This window comes from Eutrema salsugineum, unplaced genomic scaffold, assembly GCF_000478725.1.
Source record: "Eutrema salsugineum unplaced genomic scaffold, Eutsalg1_0 scaffold_2, whole genome shotgun sequence".
Taxonomy (NCBI): Eukaryota; Viridiplantae; Streptophyta; class Magnoliopsida; order Brassicales; family Brassicaceae; genus Eutrema; species Eutrema salsugineum.
This window is the reverse complement of record NW_006256829.1, coordinates 9,645,179-9,662,952: the sequence shown is the minus strand read 5'-3', so window position 1 is coordinate 9,662,952 and position 17,774 is coordinate 9,645,179. Positions and strand designations below refer to the sequence as shown.

Below are 17,774 nucleotides of genomic sequence, written 5' to 3'. Positions count from 1 at the left end.
AACAGTAAGCAGGAGGATAAGAGCATATGACAATGAAATAATTACTGGTGATAAATAAAGTTTTGGTTTGAAAAAGGTTATAAAATTAATGTCAAACTACTGAAACTGTGGGGGCACTGATATTATTATATAAATTTTTTATTTGCTTTTATAACAATTACAGTATTTACAATTTTAATTATATCATACATTCATACTTAAGAGATTGGCGATCATTAACATATATCATCTCTGTCTATTATAAACTAATAATACTGCTATCCTTTTGTTCTCATCCGCCCTAAGTTTATTCGAAAATGTCAATCTTATCTTATTTTTTTATTGCACTGTATCATATACAAAGCAGAAGAGAAGAAAATAAGCTCAAAATAGGGTCACTAAAAACAACGTTTTCAGGGATGGCCGAATTTGAAGCCCAATTATATTTTTTCTTTTTCAATAATATGGGTGTCTCATTAAAGTTTCTCTTGACGTGAAGAAAGCTTGAACAAGTAACTTTTAATGCCCAATGTTTCATATAGTTGCATGGATTTTCCATTGAGATATCTATATCAGAAGTGAACAACAGTACCTTGGAGAGCCTTCACCAAAACTTGGCAATTAATCACCTTCAAAACATACTGATTACACGCAGGCCTGTTTTAGAGGTTGGTAATGTGGGGCGTGGTTCTTGGGAGTTGGGTCTATGATTTGTTGTCTAAGGTTCTATTTTGGACTGGGCCTGTCCACACGTTCTAAATAACGTCGATTTCCTTCATTTGAAGGCTTTGTTGTTGCAGTTCTGAGGCTCAATAATCAATACGTTGATGATCTCCTATTATCCAAGGACCAACAAACTGACGGGTATTCAGATGATAAGCTGCATCATAGTGTGATGCTTGATCATCCAAATCAAAAACAGTCACACTGAGATATTCTTAGAATTCTGAGTTCGTTAGTTAGATGTCTTTGGATGAATCAATCTCTTAATATATAACTCACAAACTTCTCAGTTCGATAATCAATTAATAATTTGTTGATATTTGTGCTTTTAAATATGAAATTATGTAAAATTTTAATTGAGGAGAGAACATATCTTTGTTTATTAATGTTATTTTTAGTTTCAACCCAGCATAATATCTTAATATACAAAGTTTGATGATACGTTTCACTTCGAATAAAATAAAATATGAAAATATATTATATCAAGTTGAGGTTTTACAATTTATCAGAAATAGATGCTATATAATTATAAAAAACCAAAGCCTTGTCCCTATATAGATCTATCAAAAATATTGTCAACAAATATTCTCGAACTTGGACTAGCTTGAACCCAGCATTAGAAAAAAAAAAACACAATCAGTTATCTACAATACCATTTAATAAGATTATTTCATTCAATATAATTAACGGAAAAAATATAATACTTGAGAGTTTTGTATGCTAAATTATTCTGTGGATATATAATGCTATGAAGGTTAACCGAAAAAGACATATAAATGTTATGATTACGAAAGGAAATTAAAGAGATGTGTCGTCTATTCTTATCCTTAAAAGAAAGCAATAAGATGATAAAGATATACGTGGATTTCATTAATAACACACGACCAACTGATATACTCATTCACAAATCAGAATCACATTATATTGACACTAACATTCAACAAGTAACAACGACAACTGGTTGTTTTCCTCGGTCATCAATCATGTTCATATCATGCGATCTTCAAGATTGATATAAGTTGAAAATATGATCGCTGCAAAATTAGATTTTCTATTGGTAATTGACTCCTTTCATTTTCAATTGATTTGCACTAATATCCATCTATAGATGACTTGACGGCTAAAACCCGATAACGTCCGCGAAAGAAATGTTATCCCTCTAGCCCAAGAAATTACTTTGGACTCCAATTTTTTAATTTTTTTATATATAAAAATGTTTGTTGTCATTTAAGACCTATTTTTCAAGTTTAAATATGCTTTGACTTTTAAAAGATTGACACCTTATCTCTTAATTAGTATTTTTTACATTCACTTGGGCCTGGGCCCAACCAATTGGATTAACCTCATTAACCTACCACTAAGCTAGGAGAATTCTCTTTAACACAAAAAAAGGTTAATGGAATCTCACACCAATCACAAAAACGTTTGTGGAATTTTCACACCAATCACAAAAAGATTTATGGAATCTTCACACAAAAGATTATTGGACATGTTGAGTTAAATATTGAAATTTATTAGATTACAAGAAATAGTAATGAAGGTTTATTATTAATATTAAATCTTTAATATATGGTCATGAACACTTTTCTTAATGGTAGATGTGGCCTTGGAAGTTGGAAAATGACAGAAAATTGTAGAATATAGTAGAAAATTATAAACGTATTGATTCCGCAAAAAACTATAAAAATCTGGTATTGATATAAGATTATTTTACGGAATGAAGTGCATTGGTTTCACATTGATTCATTCATAATTGATGCTAGTCCATTTAGTGTGATGATTATTTACCAACTGTGGACATTGTACGCTAACAAACAAACAAAATATTATTGAAATGAAACCAAAAATGACATTGTATGAACAGTAAGCAACAACAAAAAGTATATAAAAACAAACAATTTTAAAAAGTAAACAGAAATTAAAATCATGTGAAAAAGAGAGATATGGTTAGTGCCCTAATGGGTTAGGTAACTATAGGTGCGTGTGGTGAGGTTTGGTCAAATAAAACTTTGAGCCATGTTGCTGTGGATGTGGCCATGAACCATTGGCTCTGTGGTTTATACGTGTTTAGTCCACTTAATCGATCCAACTAACTAAACGTACAACACTTTTTTGAGCCCCATGTATTTTCCTTACATGACAAGACTTTATGAGCTCGTACGATATCGAAATTGTAATAAAAGATAATGATTATTTTCACTCTTGACGCAGTGACGCACCATCCTCCATATGTATATCAGCCAAAGTGTAAAAATTTTAAAATTAAAGTACTGTGATTAGTTGATACTTACAGATACCATTAAGAGGAAACATCAACCATGCATTGATGTGTGTGTGATAACAGAATATCGCTTTCATATTGGGAGAAGTTTAGTGACCGAAGAAACGCATTAGTTGAAACTTACATATTAATAACTTACAACAATCAATGATCGTCAAACATTATGTTTAAGTAAGCAAACTTATGTCACTAGTTAACTAATTAATTATGAAACCACTCAATTAATTAAGATAAACCACATATAATTAACTAGTATTTTTATCTTATATATAAAAGTTGCTCAACTTTCTCTATATGATTGACACATCAGCATTGGATAGATTGACACCTGTCCTTAAATTTTAATTAATAAAATTTAATATTAAATTTGAAAGCACTTAAAGAATATGAAAAGTTTGTTTTATTAATTGACTCTTAATTAAAATTTATATTAATGTTAAACAAAAATTTATGTTATAACTAATTAAAAATATTGATAGATATTCGACCAAAAAAAGATATGTATTTAATATTTATATAACTGTAGATTAGTTAATAATATTTAGATTACTTAATAATATTCAAGATGTATTTTAAATTAATTTTTTAAAATTATTTATAAATAAATACTGACAAGTATCAAATGAAATGATGATTATATTAATTTTATTTTTTAGTTAATTGACTATCAACTAATCTTTCTGTAAATGTTAAACAAAAAATTATGTTATAACTAATTAAAAATATTGAATGATATTTATTAATCTTAATATAACTTTAAATTATTAAATAATATTCAATATGTATTAATATTTTATAATTTTTTAGAATAAAATATTAAAAAGTAAGTAAGTAACAAGTGATGATTATATTAATTTTTATAAAAATATAAAAAAAAGTTTGAAATTTTGAAAAGAAAAACTCGCACGTAACGTGCAGATATTCACCTAGTATATATGATTTTAGGTAAACTCTCCCCATCATGCTGCTACATCAGCATTTCAATGGAGGACACATGTCCTTTCAACTAATTAATAAATCATAAATTTTAAAATAAAAAATTAAAAACTAATTAATACCACTATTTCTAACTTAACTATTCTATTTAATGTTTGTTTCATATGTATTTATGTTCATAACTATTAAGTTACATTAATATTAAGGTTTTTCACATTCCTAACAAAAATAAATAAACAACATTTCTAACTTTTTAGTATTCGTCTAAAACTTTTTAATAATTTTTTATACTAACTTGATACTTTTCTTCCGGCTTATCCTCATCATAAACACTTTTTTCGAAGCTTGTTGTATGAAAAAATGTAAAGATATAGCGTTATCTTCATTCAAAGATTTGGCGGTTTTTATGGGTCAAATATAATATTATTATAGCTGCATTTTATTGTGAAACATAAAGTATGAGGTGGTTCTTGCAGAATCAAGGCAATTGTACATGTCATAAATTTGAGAACATTAAAAATTGGAGGTAATTATATGTTTTCAAGCAATTCAACCAAAAAAATATGATTTTTATGTACGTCTTTTTTACTTATAACATGTTTATGATTTCTAAAATAGTAGAATAATTTTCCTAATTACCATATTTCAAATCCTTTAAAAAGTTATTTGTTTTACAAAGAATTTATTTTTAAAAAACCTAATACTAACCAATCAAACAAATTATCATATTCTTATAATTAACTATATATATATATATATCAACACAAACATATTTTTAAAAATATTATGTGAAACAAAACCTATGCGTATGCGCGGGTACAAGTCTAGTTTGAATAATAGAACAAGGCAAAATGGCTATCCACAGCCGCCTGGGACACCATGCAACATACGACTCAAGATTTGACCTTTTTATATTATTTTAGGGAACATTTTAATCACTTTTATAAACTTTAATATACAGTAGAACCTCTATAAATTAATACTCGATAAACTAATAATCATTATAAATTAATAAATTTTGTTGGTCCCAAGTCGGGCCAATGTAAAAATCTATCAAATTCGATAAGATAATAAGATAATAATTTTTTTTGAAACCCTTATGTAAATATATGGTCCCAACAAAAACATAAATTAATAATTATATAAATTTATGAAAATATATGTAAATTTAATATTCTAAAATATACCTAATGTGTTTGTTTTTAGTTAAAGGTTAAATTTCATTAGTTCTCATCTCTCTAATTATTATATCGGTAGTTTTTATTGCTGTTTTACTATATACATTCAAAATTTATGATGATTTTTTAGTGATAATTGATTTTCTTACATGTAAATGTTTTTGAATGTATTTTAGTGTTATCTTCAATTTTATCATCAATAATATTAATAGTAGCCATATTTTTTAAAAAAATTTAAATTTATGAACATTTATACTTTTATATAGACAATCCAATATGGTGAAAACCTATTTTATTGTGATAGTTATGATTTTTAATCATAAATTATATTATGAGATTTGTTAAAATTTTAAAATATAATATTATTTCAAATAAATTTTTTAAAAATTATATGCGCAAAGCAATTTTTATCTATAAATTAATAATTATTAATTTATAAATAAATTAATATTACGATAAATTAATAAAATATCATGGTCCCAACATTATTAATTTATAGAGGTTTTACTGTATATCCGGAAACAAGAATGATATAATTCATTATATGGTGAATACATTCATCAGAATGTTTTGTCTCATATAGTATAACCTTCAATAGAAACGAGATCCACTTCATATTCAAAACAGATCATATCACTTAGAAATCTTATCATTTTCAACACACACGCATACAATATATGCTTTACGTGAAATGATAATTAATTACGAATTATAAATCATCATTATACTCCATATATACTCTTGACGTTCAAAATTTCAACTTGTCACCTTTTAGTTATTTTTCCCCAACCTTTCTAGTTTAAATTAAAACCAATTTTGACACAAGTTGTGCTAATTTTATAAGACATTAAGTATCTATCTTCGAACAAGATTCGAACTCAAACCTAAAACCGTCAAAACAATTAAAGTTTCTTATCATAATTATATACATCTTGCGAGTGTTTCTTTGAGAAAATACGATGAATAACTAAATGTGATTATAAGACTATATATATTGTCGTGTAACCTTAGCCTAAATATTGGGAAAGGGGATCCAAATCTTAAAGTTTTGTATATGTCCTTTCGCAGATTTTTGAATTTTTGACATAATAGTCTAGTGGTCGAGTTTGTTACGTGACTATCTTTTTCTTATAAAATTTTGTAATTTTTTAATCTGATTTTTGTAGATAAACATTGTAATCCATTCGTTAAAGAATACACGATTTGGTGGTTGATTATGACATCGAAGATTGAAATAATATATATATAGACTATAGTCCACGTTGATAATGAAATATAGACCGAGACACTTGGGATCGTCCATTAATATTTATGTATAGGTAACGAAAAATTAGTTACTCATACATATATAATATATAGAAAAATAAAAGAGTGTAAGTGGGACCCACTTGTGACCACTAGGACGAAACATTTGCGTGACGTGGGCTACTAATCTACTTGGTAATTAAATGAAAGACAAATATCCGTCTGGGATAGTAATGCAGGATCGAATAAGATAGGCTTTAAAGGTTAAAAGGGTTATTATTACACGGAGGTTTGGTTTTTGTTTGAATCCTAACTGTAATTATGTGGGCCCTATGTTAAATCTGACGTGGAATTATCATCGGATAGATAAGTATAAATCTGTTCTTTTGTCGAAGTAGAAGAAAAAAAAATTCTTTAAACCACCGGTGACGAGATCTCCAGACAGCCATCTCAATTATCATAAAACAACAAAAGAGGCAACCGATTATAATTGTAATCAATTACATTTAGCTATTTGCATGGAAAATCTGAGATATATGACTTACATTATTAGATATTAGTCTTACTTCAATTGAAAAGTAGGATATAACTTAGTTTTCAAGCCACCGATTTGTTAACAAACTACGAAATTTGTTTTTTATTCTTTCGTATAACTCCAAAAAGTTTTTTTTAACTATATTGAAAATATTAAAAGATCTATTAAAAAAGAGGTTGTAGTCTCCTAAATATTATGTATCAAGATGACCATGATATGTAACCTAATCATTTGCATTAGTGATATCACTGTAACTTTGTGTTACCATCCGTGTTTAAACCCACAAATTACTGAAACAAAATGTTATGTAGTGAGATGTGATGGTAATTACTAGTATTAGAGTCGCATGTATTTCTAATTTATTTAGGCCAAGTCCCGTGGAAGGTAGAGCTTTAATTACGTCATGAATGCGGCAACTTGGCTTGACTTTCTTTAACAAGACGAAACCAATAGAGCAAAGATGTGGACTAAGAAATCTCATCACAATCTGTTGGACAAAAAAAAAAAAAAAAATCTCATCACAATCTTACATTATGAAGAAAATAAACGCTTCAACATAAGAAAGTATATTCATATACAATGCCTTTTTGTTTACAAAGAAAAAGAAGCTCCGGTTTGTACTCTTGAAAAACTTTTATATGCAAAATGAAGTTTACAAATATAAGTTATATCATATTTAATTTATTGTTTGTCGACCAAATGCATAATTAATTAATTATCTATCATTTTTAGCTTATATTAGTTTTCAAAATAAGAATATAATATAAATTAAGAATCTAATATAAATCTAGTTGCACAATTATTTCATAAATTTTCATTGTATTTGACATAATTGTCACTCTCAATTCTTTCTCTTAAATTCAAATGTGCTATTTTCATCATCAAAAAGATCTATATCACCAAAATTATATTTCCATTTTTTTCATTATCTTCTAAACTTCTCCTAATTTTATTCACATAAACTATTTAACATTTGATATTTCTTACTTTTGATATTAATGGTTCTCAGAAACAAAATTTTCAAATATTGTTGCCTCCCCCCCCCCAATATTATGGATGAGCTACCTAGCCAATAACAAGAAAAAAAAATGATAACGGAAATATAATTAAATAATATAGTTTTTTGTAATTAGTTTTTAAATAAAATAGACTTGTGACGTTTCGAAGTCACCCGGAGAAAGCAAAGAGATTAGACAGACTCAAAATAAGTTCTATCTATAATCCCTTCTCAGAATAGAGAAAGAGATATACACTCCATAAACCTATACATACATTACCTTATATGTATAGCCATCTCCCTCTCTCTCTTTCCTTATATATAACTCCAAAACAATCATTGATCCAAACCCAAAACCCCATTTAACAGAATTTTCTTTTAGTGGAATCTTCTTTGTCTCGAAAATAAAAGAAATGGGATTAAGTTTTAGAGATAAAGCCTGGATTTTTGTGGCGATTCTTTGTTGTTCATCATTGAATTTTTCAGTAAAAGCTACAGTTTCTTATGATCGAAAAGCTGTGATCATCAATGGGCAAAGAAGAATCCTTCTCTCTGGTTCCATTCACTATCCACGAAGCACCCCTGAGGTATATACAAATCAATCAATTTCTTTTCAATATAATGTTTCTTCTACATGCAGAACCTAATGTGAAATTTTCAATGGTTTTATAACTTCTGATTAAAGTTTCATTCTTTCTCTCTGTTTTCTGAAATTGATTGGCTTAATTTGTTTCTTGTGCAATGTAGTTTTTTTACCCAAGCTTTTCGCTTCACATGGGTTTTTGCTTATTATTTACATAACCTATATTTAAATTTTGTTTTTTATTCAAAAACAATAAATGCATGATTCATTGAATGCTCTGTTTTTGTGTAGATGTGGCCTGGTCTTATACAGAAAGCCAAAGAAGGAGGCTTGGATGTTGTAGAGACTTATGTTTTTTGGAATGGCCACGAACCTTCTCCTGGAAATGTAAAAAAAATATAATATCAAACCTTTTATTACTTAATTTTCTTCTTTCACAAGTCACATATATAATCTTCGTTTTTTTTCTTATTATTTGTTGTTGTCCAGTATTATTTTGGAGACAGGTATGATTTGGTTAAGTTTATCAAATTGGTTCACCAAGCTGGTCTTTATGTCAATCTCAGAATTGGCCCTTATGTCTGTGCTGAATGGAATTTCGGGTAAATAAAATTTTACTTACTTCCCTTTTTTCCTGTAAATGATTGGTTATCAATATTTTTATGATGGTTTTCTAGGGGATTTCCGGTTTGGCTCAAATTTGTTCCTGGTATGGCATTTAGGACGGATAATGAACCCTTCAAGGTTTAAACTCTAAATAAAACTCACTTTTCCCTCTCATAATTTTTAATTTTCTTATATGATGGTTAATATTAATTGTAATTTCACATTGAAAAGGCTGCAATGAAAAAATTCACTGAGAAGATTGTATGGATGATGAAAGCAGAAAAGTTGTTTCAAACACAAGGGGGACCCATCATTCTTGCACAGGTTTGTTTTATATATTGTGTTTGTTACATTAAATATCATTGACGAACCATTAGACATGGATAGCTCAAATTAAAACCTTTATAACAATGTAAAATGAAAATAATAAAAATGGACAGATTGAGAATGAGTATGGACCAGTGGAATGGGAGATTGGAGCACCAGGAAAGGCTTACACAAAATGGGTAGCTCAAATGGCATTAGGACTCTCAACAGGTGTTCCATGGATTATGTGCAAGCAAGAAGATGCTCCTTCTCCTATTGTATGTTCTTTCCTTTCCTTCTTTCTAGTTATTGATATCTTGGCAAAAAAGGACTTTGTTTTTGTTATAGAAAAAAAATATGTTTGGAAAAATCTGGAAATTCTCCTTCTTTATGAGTGTTTAAAACATGTTTTGGTTTGATGTAAGAAGAATATGAACCCAACCTGTACGAATTTGGTTTTGACTAGAACTGTTTTTTTTTTTTAGTTAAAGACTGGAGACTAGGATTACATTATCGAATTTTTTCATTAACTTAAACCATCTTTATAAATAGCGTGATAATTTTTGGTTTGATTTTCGGTTTCGGGTTTGTTGGTTTTAAAATCAATAGGTGTACGGTTAGATTTTTACTGTATGTTGAATTCTTCTTGTTTATTCATCTTTTTATGATAACATTTTCCTAATCCAAATTATAGATAGACACATGCAATGGTTATTACTGTGAGAATTTCAAACCAAACTCAAGCAACAAGCCCAAGATGTGGACAGAGAATTGGACTGGTTGGTAAGTCACAACATCAATATGCCTAGAATATCAAATTACATTTCTTTTCAACTAAATACAAATTATCGATTGTAAGAGAACAACCTTTTAATTTTTTAACTTCAAAAACAACTTTGTAAATCAAATCTCAGGTACACAGAGTTTGGAGGTGCTGTACCATACAGACCAGTCGAAGATATTGCGTACTCCGTTGCACGATTCATACAAAACGGAGGTTCTTTCGTCAATTACTATATGGTAAATAAAATAAAACAGAGTTACATATCAATGCACAACGATTTTTGGTTCGGTTTTAGATTAATTTTCCGCTCAAATTGTGCATATAGTATCATGGAGGGACGAATTTTGACAGAACAGCCGGTGAATTCATGGCCTCAAGCTATGACTACGACGCTCCTCTAGATGAATACGGTACTAACCAAAACTCAAAAAAACGCAATAAAATCTGTCTGAATGATTAACTAATCTTGATTCGGTTTACTTCTTAAAGGCTTAACAAGAGAACCAAAGTACAGTCACTTGAAAGCATTGCATAAAGTCATCAAACTCAGCGAGCCAGCTTTGGTCTCTGCTGATGCAACCGTCACATCGCTTGGAGCTAAACAAGAAGTAAAGATCAAAGCTTTTATAACTTGTAGTTATGTAATCTATCAGTTGAGAAAGAAACCTACTGATCATTTTGAATGTTGCTTTCAGGCTCATGTGTTCTGGTCTAAATCCTCTTGTGCTGCGTTTCTATCGAACAACGATGCGAATTCTGCAGCGAGAGTTATGTTTCGTGGATTCCCATATGATTTGCCTCCTTGGTCAGTCAGTATTCTACCTGATTGCAAAACAGAATATTACAACACCGCAAAGGTAAAGAAAAACAAAAATAATTATGTCAAAAGAAAGTTAATTACCTTCTTTTAAGATTGAATTGATCTTTGTGTTGTTGACTAAAACAGGTTAACGCACCAAGAGTACACAGGAATATGGTTCCAACTGGTACCAGATTCTCTTGGGAATCATACAACGAAGCGGCTCCTTCTGCGAATGAAGCTGGTACGTTTGCAAAAAACGGGCTAGTGGAACAGATAAGCATGACTTGGGACAAGACTGACTATTTCTGGTATCTGACAGAGTAAGTATAACTTTGAAACTATATCTTGACTTGTGTCAATCTCTAAAATTCCTCCTGAGGAAACAAACTCACGGTTTATTTGCATTGCTGGATATTTTTACTTTAGCATTACAATTGGTGCTGGAGAGAGGTTTTTGAAGACTGGTGATTACCCTCTTCTTACAATATGGTCAGCTGGACATGCTCTTCATGTGTTTGTCAATGGTCAGCTTGCAGGTAATACAAGAGAAACAATCGAAGCTTCTCTTCTCTTGTTTCTAGTTCTTGTAACTTGACAACATCTGTTGATATTTCTCTGTTTCCAGGAAGTGCTTATGGAGGACTTAGCCACACTAAACTAACCTTTAGCCAGAAGATCAAACTACATGCAGGTGTTAACAAGCTTGCTCTCTTGAGTGTTGCAGTGGGTCTACCGGTTAGTTCCTGATGAGATAATCCTATCTCTTGTAATAGCAGTTTTTTGTCCGCAGAAGATAATTAGATCTTTGAGCTTTATGGTTCTTGGTTTGGTTGCAGAATGTCGGTACACACTTTGAGAAGTGGAATAAAGGGGTTCTTGGACCGGTCACACTGAAAGGAGTTAACTCGGGAACATGGGAAATGTCAAAATGGAAATGGTCTTATAAGGTCCTCCCTGAAATTCAAAACCAACTCTCAAGTTTTGAGTTTCCTGGTAACAACAAACTAATCATAACAATGAATTTTAAATGTGATTTTGAACAGATTGGTGTTAAGGGTGAAGGTTTGAGTCTTCATACCGACAGTTCCACCGTGAGATGGAATCAAGGATCATTAGTGGTCAAGAAGCAACCATTGACCTGGTACAAGGTAAGAGAAATACACAAGAATCAAACATCATCTCCATAAACAAATATGATAAAATGAACAAATGAACATAACTTTTCTCTTTCTATTGCTGTCTACTTTTACCACACCGGCAGGAAACGAACCATTGGCTTTGGACATGAACACAATGGGGAAAGGTCAAGTTTGGATAAACGGTCGAAACATTGGACGTCATTGGCCTGCTTATAAAGCTCAAGGAAACTGCGGGCGATGCAACTACGCCGGAACTTTCGACGCAAAGAAATGTCTGAGTAATTGCGGCGAAGCTTCTCAAAAATGGTGAGAGGAAAAAACAGCTTCTTCTTTCACTTTTCATCTATTTAGTGCAAATCTTGATTCAGAGAGCTCTGTCTCTATTTCTCTCTTTTTTGCAGGTATCATGTACCTCGTTCATGGCTCAAGTCTCAGAACCTTATAGTTGTGTTTGAAGAGTGGGGTGGTGATCCTAATGGAATCTCCCTGGTCAAAAGAACATGAAGCTTCTTCTGATTCCGAGTTTACAGGACAGAAGAAAGCTGTTTGATTGTTTTGTCTCTTTTGGCTCTGCTTTGGAGATAAGAGACAGACCTAGATAAAAAAAAAAATTGTGCAGTTATTACAACAATAATTCAACATGTATATTACTGGTTATTCAATAGCCAAATAAAATAATAAATGAGGGTTTAATATTTACATTGCTTCTAGTGAGAGTTCTACATAAGATTTTTTTTCGCTTTGGTGCGTCAATCTTCTCTTCTTGAATTTGAACATTTTTAAATTTTCGATCTTCCAATCGAAAACCTAAGCTATCACAGAATCGCACTTGCAAAAGGCCTAACAATTGGATAAACCCTAATACTTTTCACTATTAATATTTGATTCGACGACCTAGGACTCACTAGACAGTTTACTCGATAAGCAGTCTACAATTTTCAGTTTCGCAAAATCCGATTAAATCAATCGAAAACACTGACTAACCTAAGATACCTTGAAGTACATTAGAGATCACGCCACTTCCATAGAATCTTCACAGCCACTCGAAGTTCCATTGACGGAGGATTCTACCTTCAGCGAAAATGACATCGACGGGATATTCGGATATTTGTTGGACTTTCCCGCCACAGTAAACCCGGATTGAAATGATGGTTTTTGGGCCTTTAGCTAGCCCCAATTAAATAGCTACATAAATTATTAATCCCTAGTTTATCGTCACCGATTAAAAGCGTAAATTAGACGTAGACGATGATGATAACAAGTATATATAAGGGATTCATTCATTTACTTTCAGAGGGTTATAATAGTTTCGAATTTACAAAAAATAGCCCCCTAAACCTAGAGGCATTACCCATTAGCTCGGCCCATTAGTACCGCCATGTCACGAAACTGCCAAAATGGTCACATTAATTACGTAGCTACTAACTAGTCCACTTTACTACCATTAATTAACTGAATTTCCATTTTTTTCCTTCCTATTAACAACGTGTAAATCATTTCCACTTTAATTACCGTCCATCGAAAAGACCAAAATAACCCCAAAGAATTTAGCTTTCTCCGCAAGACGACAGCTTTGGTCAAACACAGTCTTCCCCTAGAAACCTCGCCAGCGAATCCTCGTCCCACTCATACTCACTCGCTACAACCTCGCTTGTACTCCACGCGCCGCCTTTCTCTCCGTTGTAATCGAAACAGCAACCGAACAGACCACTTGCGTCGACACTAGCCATCGCGGAAGCGTTGCTGTCTGAAAACGACGGGCCACAGCTCTCCTCGTTGACGTTGATCGTGATGTAACCGGAAGACGACTGAACAACCACCGGAATCGCGTACGGATCGTCGATAAACCTCACTCTGAAACTCGCCTCGCCGGAAAAGTTAGTTCCTTTGATCTCCGTCGTCGGTGAAGAAGACTCAACGAGCTTCATGATTTCGTCCGGAGTGTACTCGTCGTGATCGTCCTCCTCGGAGACTAGCATCTTCTTCTTCGTCAAGTCTTTCGCCGTCGTATCTCCTCCGTTCACGTCTTCTTTCTTCTTGGTTTCTTCCATTTTCTCTCTCTGTACAACTCTTTGTCAAGAGAGAGAGAGAGAAAAGGAGGCCGTACGTTTTTGTAATTTTTGTTGTGAATCTTCTGCACACTTATATATAGAAAGTGTAGATATACATGATTACGTATAGATACATTTATATAAATATATAACATTTTTACGATAATATCCATGGATACAGTGAATTTGACGACAAAAAAAAAGGGTTTGTCAGTGGGTCCGAATCAGTATGAATTATGTCTAAATCAAATCAATTATCAGCTGTCTGTATAAAGTTATAAACTCTTTTTGTTTAGATATATTTTTTTTAGAAAGGGTAATGTTTGAAAATATGTTGCACGTTTTATTGACTTAAGAATTATTTTAGTTATTACTTTTACCAATAAGTGTCGAATGTTCTCTTTGAGAGAACTCGTGAGGAAATAATTTCATTAGTTTTGCTATCGCCAACAACCATTTCATAATTCATATATGCTCGATTTTTTCTGTAGTTTTAAGAAGAAAAAAAAATCCAGAAAAATGTTAGAAAAGTTAATGAGGAGTTACCAAATTCGGGAAGGTGGTCGGTGAGTAATTTCAAAAAAAAACTGGACTTTTCTTTGAAAAATCCAAAGTGGGTGGATTTTTTCTTTAATGTCCCCATAGAAAGAAAAATAAAAAAGAAAGACAAAATTATTGATGTGAGAAGACGTTCGTAGGCATTGAATTAATTTGAAATAAACAGGGACGTGCCATCTGTTTGGGCAGTGTGTAGAAGAGAGATTCGGACTCTTTTTTCCCTCCCTCTCTCTCTTCCCAATTACTCCATTTTCAGCACTATTTATCTTTACCCATACACATGATTTTTAATATAAATATGTGTCGAACTTATCTTATATATATTACGTGATGCGCATTTTACCAATTAGATTATCAGAAAATGAATTGGCCATTCACCTTTCGTTAAGACTTATCTTGTTTAGTTGGTCTAAATCGAATAGAGAATGTCGAACCGGTCTGTAACTGGAACTGTAAAGAAATGTGTGCTTATGGCTTTTGCATTGAAAACGTGATATGTACATTCAAATTAGATTTTTTTTAAACCAGAATTTGTTTCTTCTAAGATACAATATCTCTTCAACTAACTATTGAACCGGGAATGATATCTCTCAAATTCTGCTTAACCGGTTTCAAGGAGGTAAAGAGTTGCTTGCAGCACAAGGCACCTTTCTTTCCTTTCGTTTTTCTAACTTGCAAAGGGCAATAAAACAACTCCACTGTTCTGTAACCAGCAAAAGACCGTTTCAACGCGAACCAGATCGTAACATGAGCGATGATGACCCGTGCTCGCTCAAGCTTCCGGTAGATAATCTCCTCATCTTTTGCCAGAACCCTTTGCCTCGACCTGAGACTAAGGGACCCGAGTTAGACTGTCTCTCTAACCTTCCTGAACCGGTGAACATTTCAGACACAGAAAGCCCTCTCTCCGTGTCAGGCTCAGAGTCGTAATTCGGAAGCAACGGATACCGAGCCATCCTCCCCGAGCCGTCGCCACCACAAGAGCTCTCAGCTCGAGTGTCATCTCTCAAATCGTCTTGAGTAATCGATGTTACAGAGTTAAGTTCCTTAGCTTCATCGCATTCGTTGCAGACCAGTTTCAAAGCTGCACTACTTCTCCCATGAAAGGACGGTGCGATACTTCCGGTTGCACGCACATCGAAGCTATTGCTGCGACTTTAGCTATGCTATCGAATGGAATCTCGGGTTGTCCTAGAGACTGATCTATTATAGCTTCAAGCCCTTCTCTGCTCGTGAGAAGAGACCGAGTCCATGAAACTAAATTCTCTTGTCCTGGTGGCTGAGACATATCCACCGGTTTCCTCCCCGTAAGTAGCTCGAGAAGCACAACTCCATAGCTGTACACATCGCTCTTCACCAATAGATGCCCTGTCATTGCGTATTCTGGCGCCACATACCTATCAAAAAGCAACATTTATAAGTTATAGATTGGAACAGGAAAAAGACAAGAGCTGGTAAGGGGTTTGTTTCGATTCTGGTGTTTATTATCTTACCCGAAAGTTCCCATTACGCGTGTCGATATATGTCTGTTATCTTCATCATCGAGGGCATTTCGAGCCAGTCCAAAGTCAGAGACTTTAGGTGTGAAATCGTGCTCAAGCAAGATATTACTGGACTTGAAGTCTCTGTGTATAACTCGCGGGCTCGAGTCTTCGTGTAAATAGGCTAATCCACGGGCTGCACCAAGAGCTATCTTCAACCGAGCATCCCAATCTAAAGGTGAAGACTCTTTATCGATTCCTAAACAAGAAACAAAAAGAAAACAAGATATTAGTTACAATGATATTCAGTTTCCATTTACTTTTGGATATTCCATAGAACCAACAATCTGAATACCAGAGACCGTATTGGGGCATTCAAGGTCTGCAAACATACCATGGAGGTGCGAATCAACGCTGCCATTTGGTATAAGTTCATAAACCAAGGAACGGTTACGATCTTCGATACAGATACCGATCAAATTCACCAAGTTTCTGTGATGCAGACGGCTAAGCATTTCTACTTCAGCCATGAACTCTCGGCTACCTTGATGGTCATCTCTCTTCAATACTTTAACTGCTACTTTAGTTCCATCATCGAAAAGACCTTCATAAACCCGTCCAAATCCACCTTCACCAAGAACCCTCGACTCTGCAAAGTTATTCGTGGCTTTCGCTATCTCGCTCGCGGTAAATGTCTTCGCAGAGAGAGTAAATGGAGCAATGCTAGATTCAAATGACAATGAAGTTGAGCTGAATCTGCTTCCGGTTAAAGATCTCGCAGAACCTGCAAATTCCACCTTAGCTAAAGTCATTTCCTGTTTCTTTGAACGTAACTTGTTGAGGAAATAACTGTTTTTTACCTGATGGTTTCGAGAGGGAAGGCAGCGAAGGCCGAGCAAGTGTGGCTCTTTTAGAAACCCGGTGATCTCTTCGTCGCCGGAAAACCAAGAACCAAACGATGACGAAACACAAACCAACAAAAGCAGCAGCCGACAAAACAATCACAGCAATGCTTCCAGCATTGAGCTCTTTCTTGCGCAACTTCTTTGGAACATCAACTCCGAGCGGTTTTATCGCCCCACCGTTATTATTACCGGAGTACGGTCCTTGATCTATAATGGTCATACCGGAAATTGGCGGAGAAGCTGGTAAACCGGGATAACGCACGTAAATCACGTCGTATTGGCCAAAGATGGGTACATCTATGTAAACTTTTTTACTCCAGAATCTCTGGTAAGTAAGCATTGCTGTCATGTTATCAAATTTCTCTCCGAGTGGGACTAGATCGATAAGAACAATAGATTTCTCGGGTTGTTCACTAGCTGCGTTAGCTCCCATGATACGGACTTGGCTCTGTTTCATGAAAACTCCAGCGCTGATTTCCCGAGCGAATTCTGAAACCATTGGGAAGAAGTCGTAAAGCGCCATGCTAAGCCGGAGCTCAACCTGAATAGGCCAGACACAGCCACATGGAGATCCAGGAGGTGTGTTTGTGTACGGCTCCAAGCAAACGGTTGATGAACAATCTGCAGAAAACAGCAACAGAAAGTGGATTCAAGAACCCGAAAACGGTGTCCAGATAGATTGTTT

At 33.2% G+C, this 17,774-nt stretch overlaps 3 protein-coding genes across 4 annotated transcripts in view; 1 reads left to right on the top strand and 2 right to left on the bottom strand.

The window, feature by feature from the left end:
* The first annotated feature begins 8,205 nt into the window (after positions 1-8,205).
* LOC18017248 (beta-galactosidase 4) lies at positions 8,206-12,784 on the top strand. Of its 2 annotated transcripts, none has more exons than XR_002899559.1 (18): positions 8,206-8,461; positions 8,749-8,844; positions 8,947-9,059; positions 9,135-9,201; positions 9,295-9,387; positions 9,504-9,647; positions 10,064-10,152; positions 10,284-10,389; positions 10,479-10,563; positions 10,643-10,761; positions 10,849-11,010; positions 11,100-11,275; positions 11,382-11,491; positions 11,581-11,690; positions 11,792-11,902; positions 11,999-12,103; positions 12,217-12,400; positions 12,496-12,784. XR_002899559.1 is itself a non-coding variant. In XM_024155797.1 (18 exons), exons 1-18 carry the CDS (start codon positions 8,288-8,290, stop codon positions 12,596-12,598), a joined length of 2,169 nt encoding a protein of 722 aa, XP_024011565.1. In that variant the 5' UTR covers positions 8,206-8,287; the 3' UTR covers positions 12,599-12,784. The 2 variants fall into 2 exon arrangements, 1 of the variants encoding a protein (XP_024011565.1); XM_024155797.1 differs by having other exon boundaries at positions 11,999-12,102; positions 12,194-12,400.
* Positions 12,785-13,427: 643 nt separating this feature from the next.
* On the bottom strand, positions 13,428-14,192 carry LOC18017247. The gene has a single exon (XM_006401211.2). The coding sequence runs from the start codon at positions 14,143-14,145 to the stop codon at positions 13,672-13,674; it is 474 nt and encodes a 157-aa protein (XP_006401274.1). The 5' UTR covers positions 14,146-14,192; the 3' UTR covers positions 13,428-13,671.
* A 972-nt stretch (positions 14,193-15,164) lies between these two features.
* Positions 15,165-17,774, bottom strand: part of LOC18019211 (receptor-like serine/threonine-protein kinase ALE2) — a 5,442-nt gene continuing 2,832 nt past the window's right edge. Inside the window, 5 exon segments of the mRNA XM_006401209.2 lie at positions 15,165-15,787; positions 15,790-16,100; positions 16,197-16,443; positions 16,579-16,968; positions 17,045-17,710. Of these exon segments, the coding sequence (XP_006401272.2) occupies positions 15,429-15,787; positions 15,790-16,100; positions 16,197-16,443; positions 16,579-16,968; positions 17,045-17,710 (1,973 nt within the window). The 3' untranslated portion in view covers positions 15,165-15,428.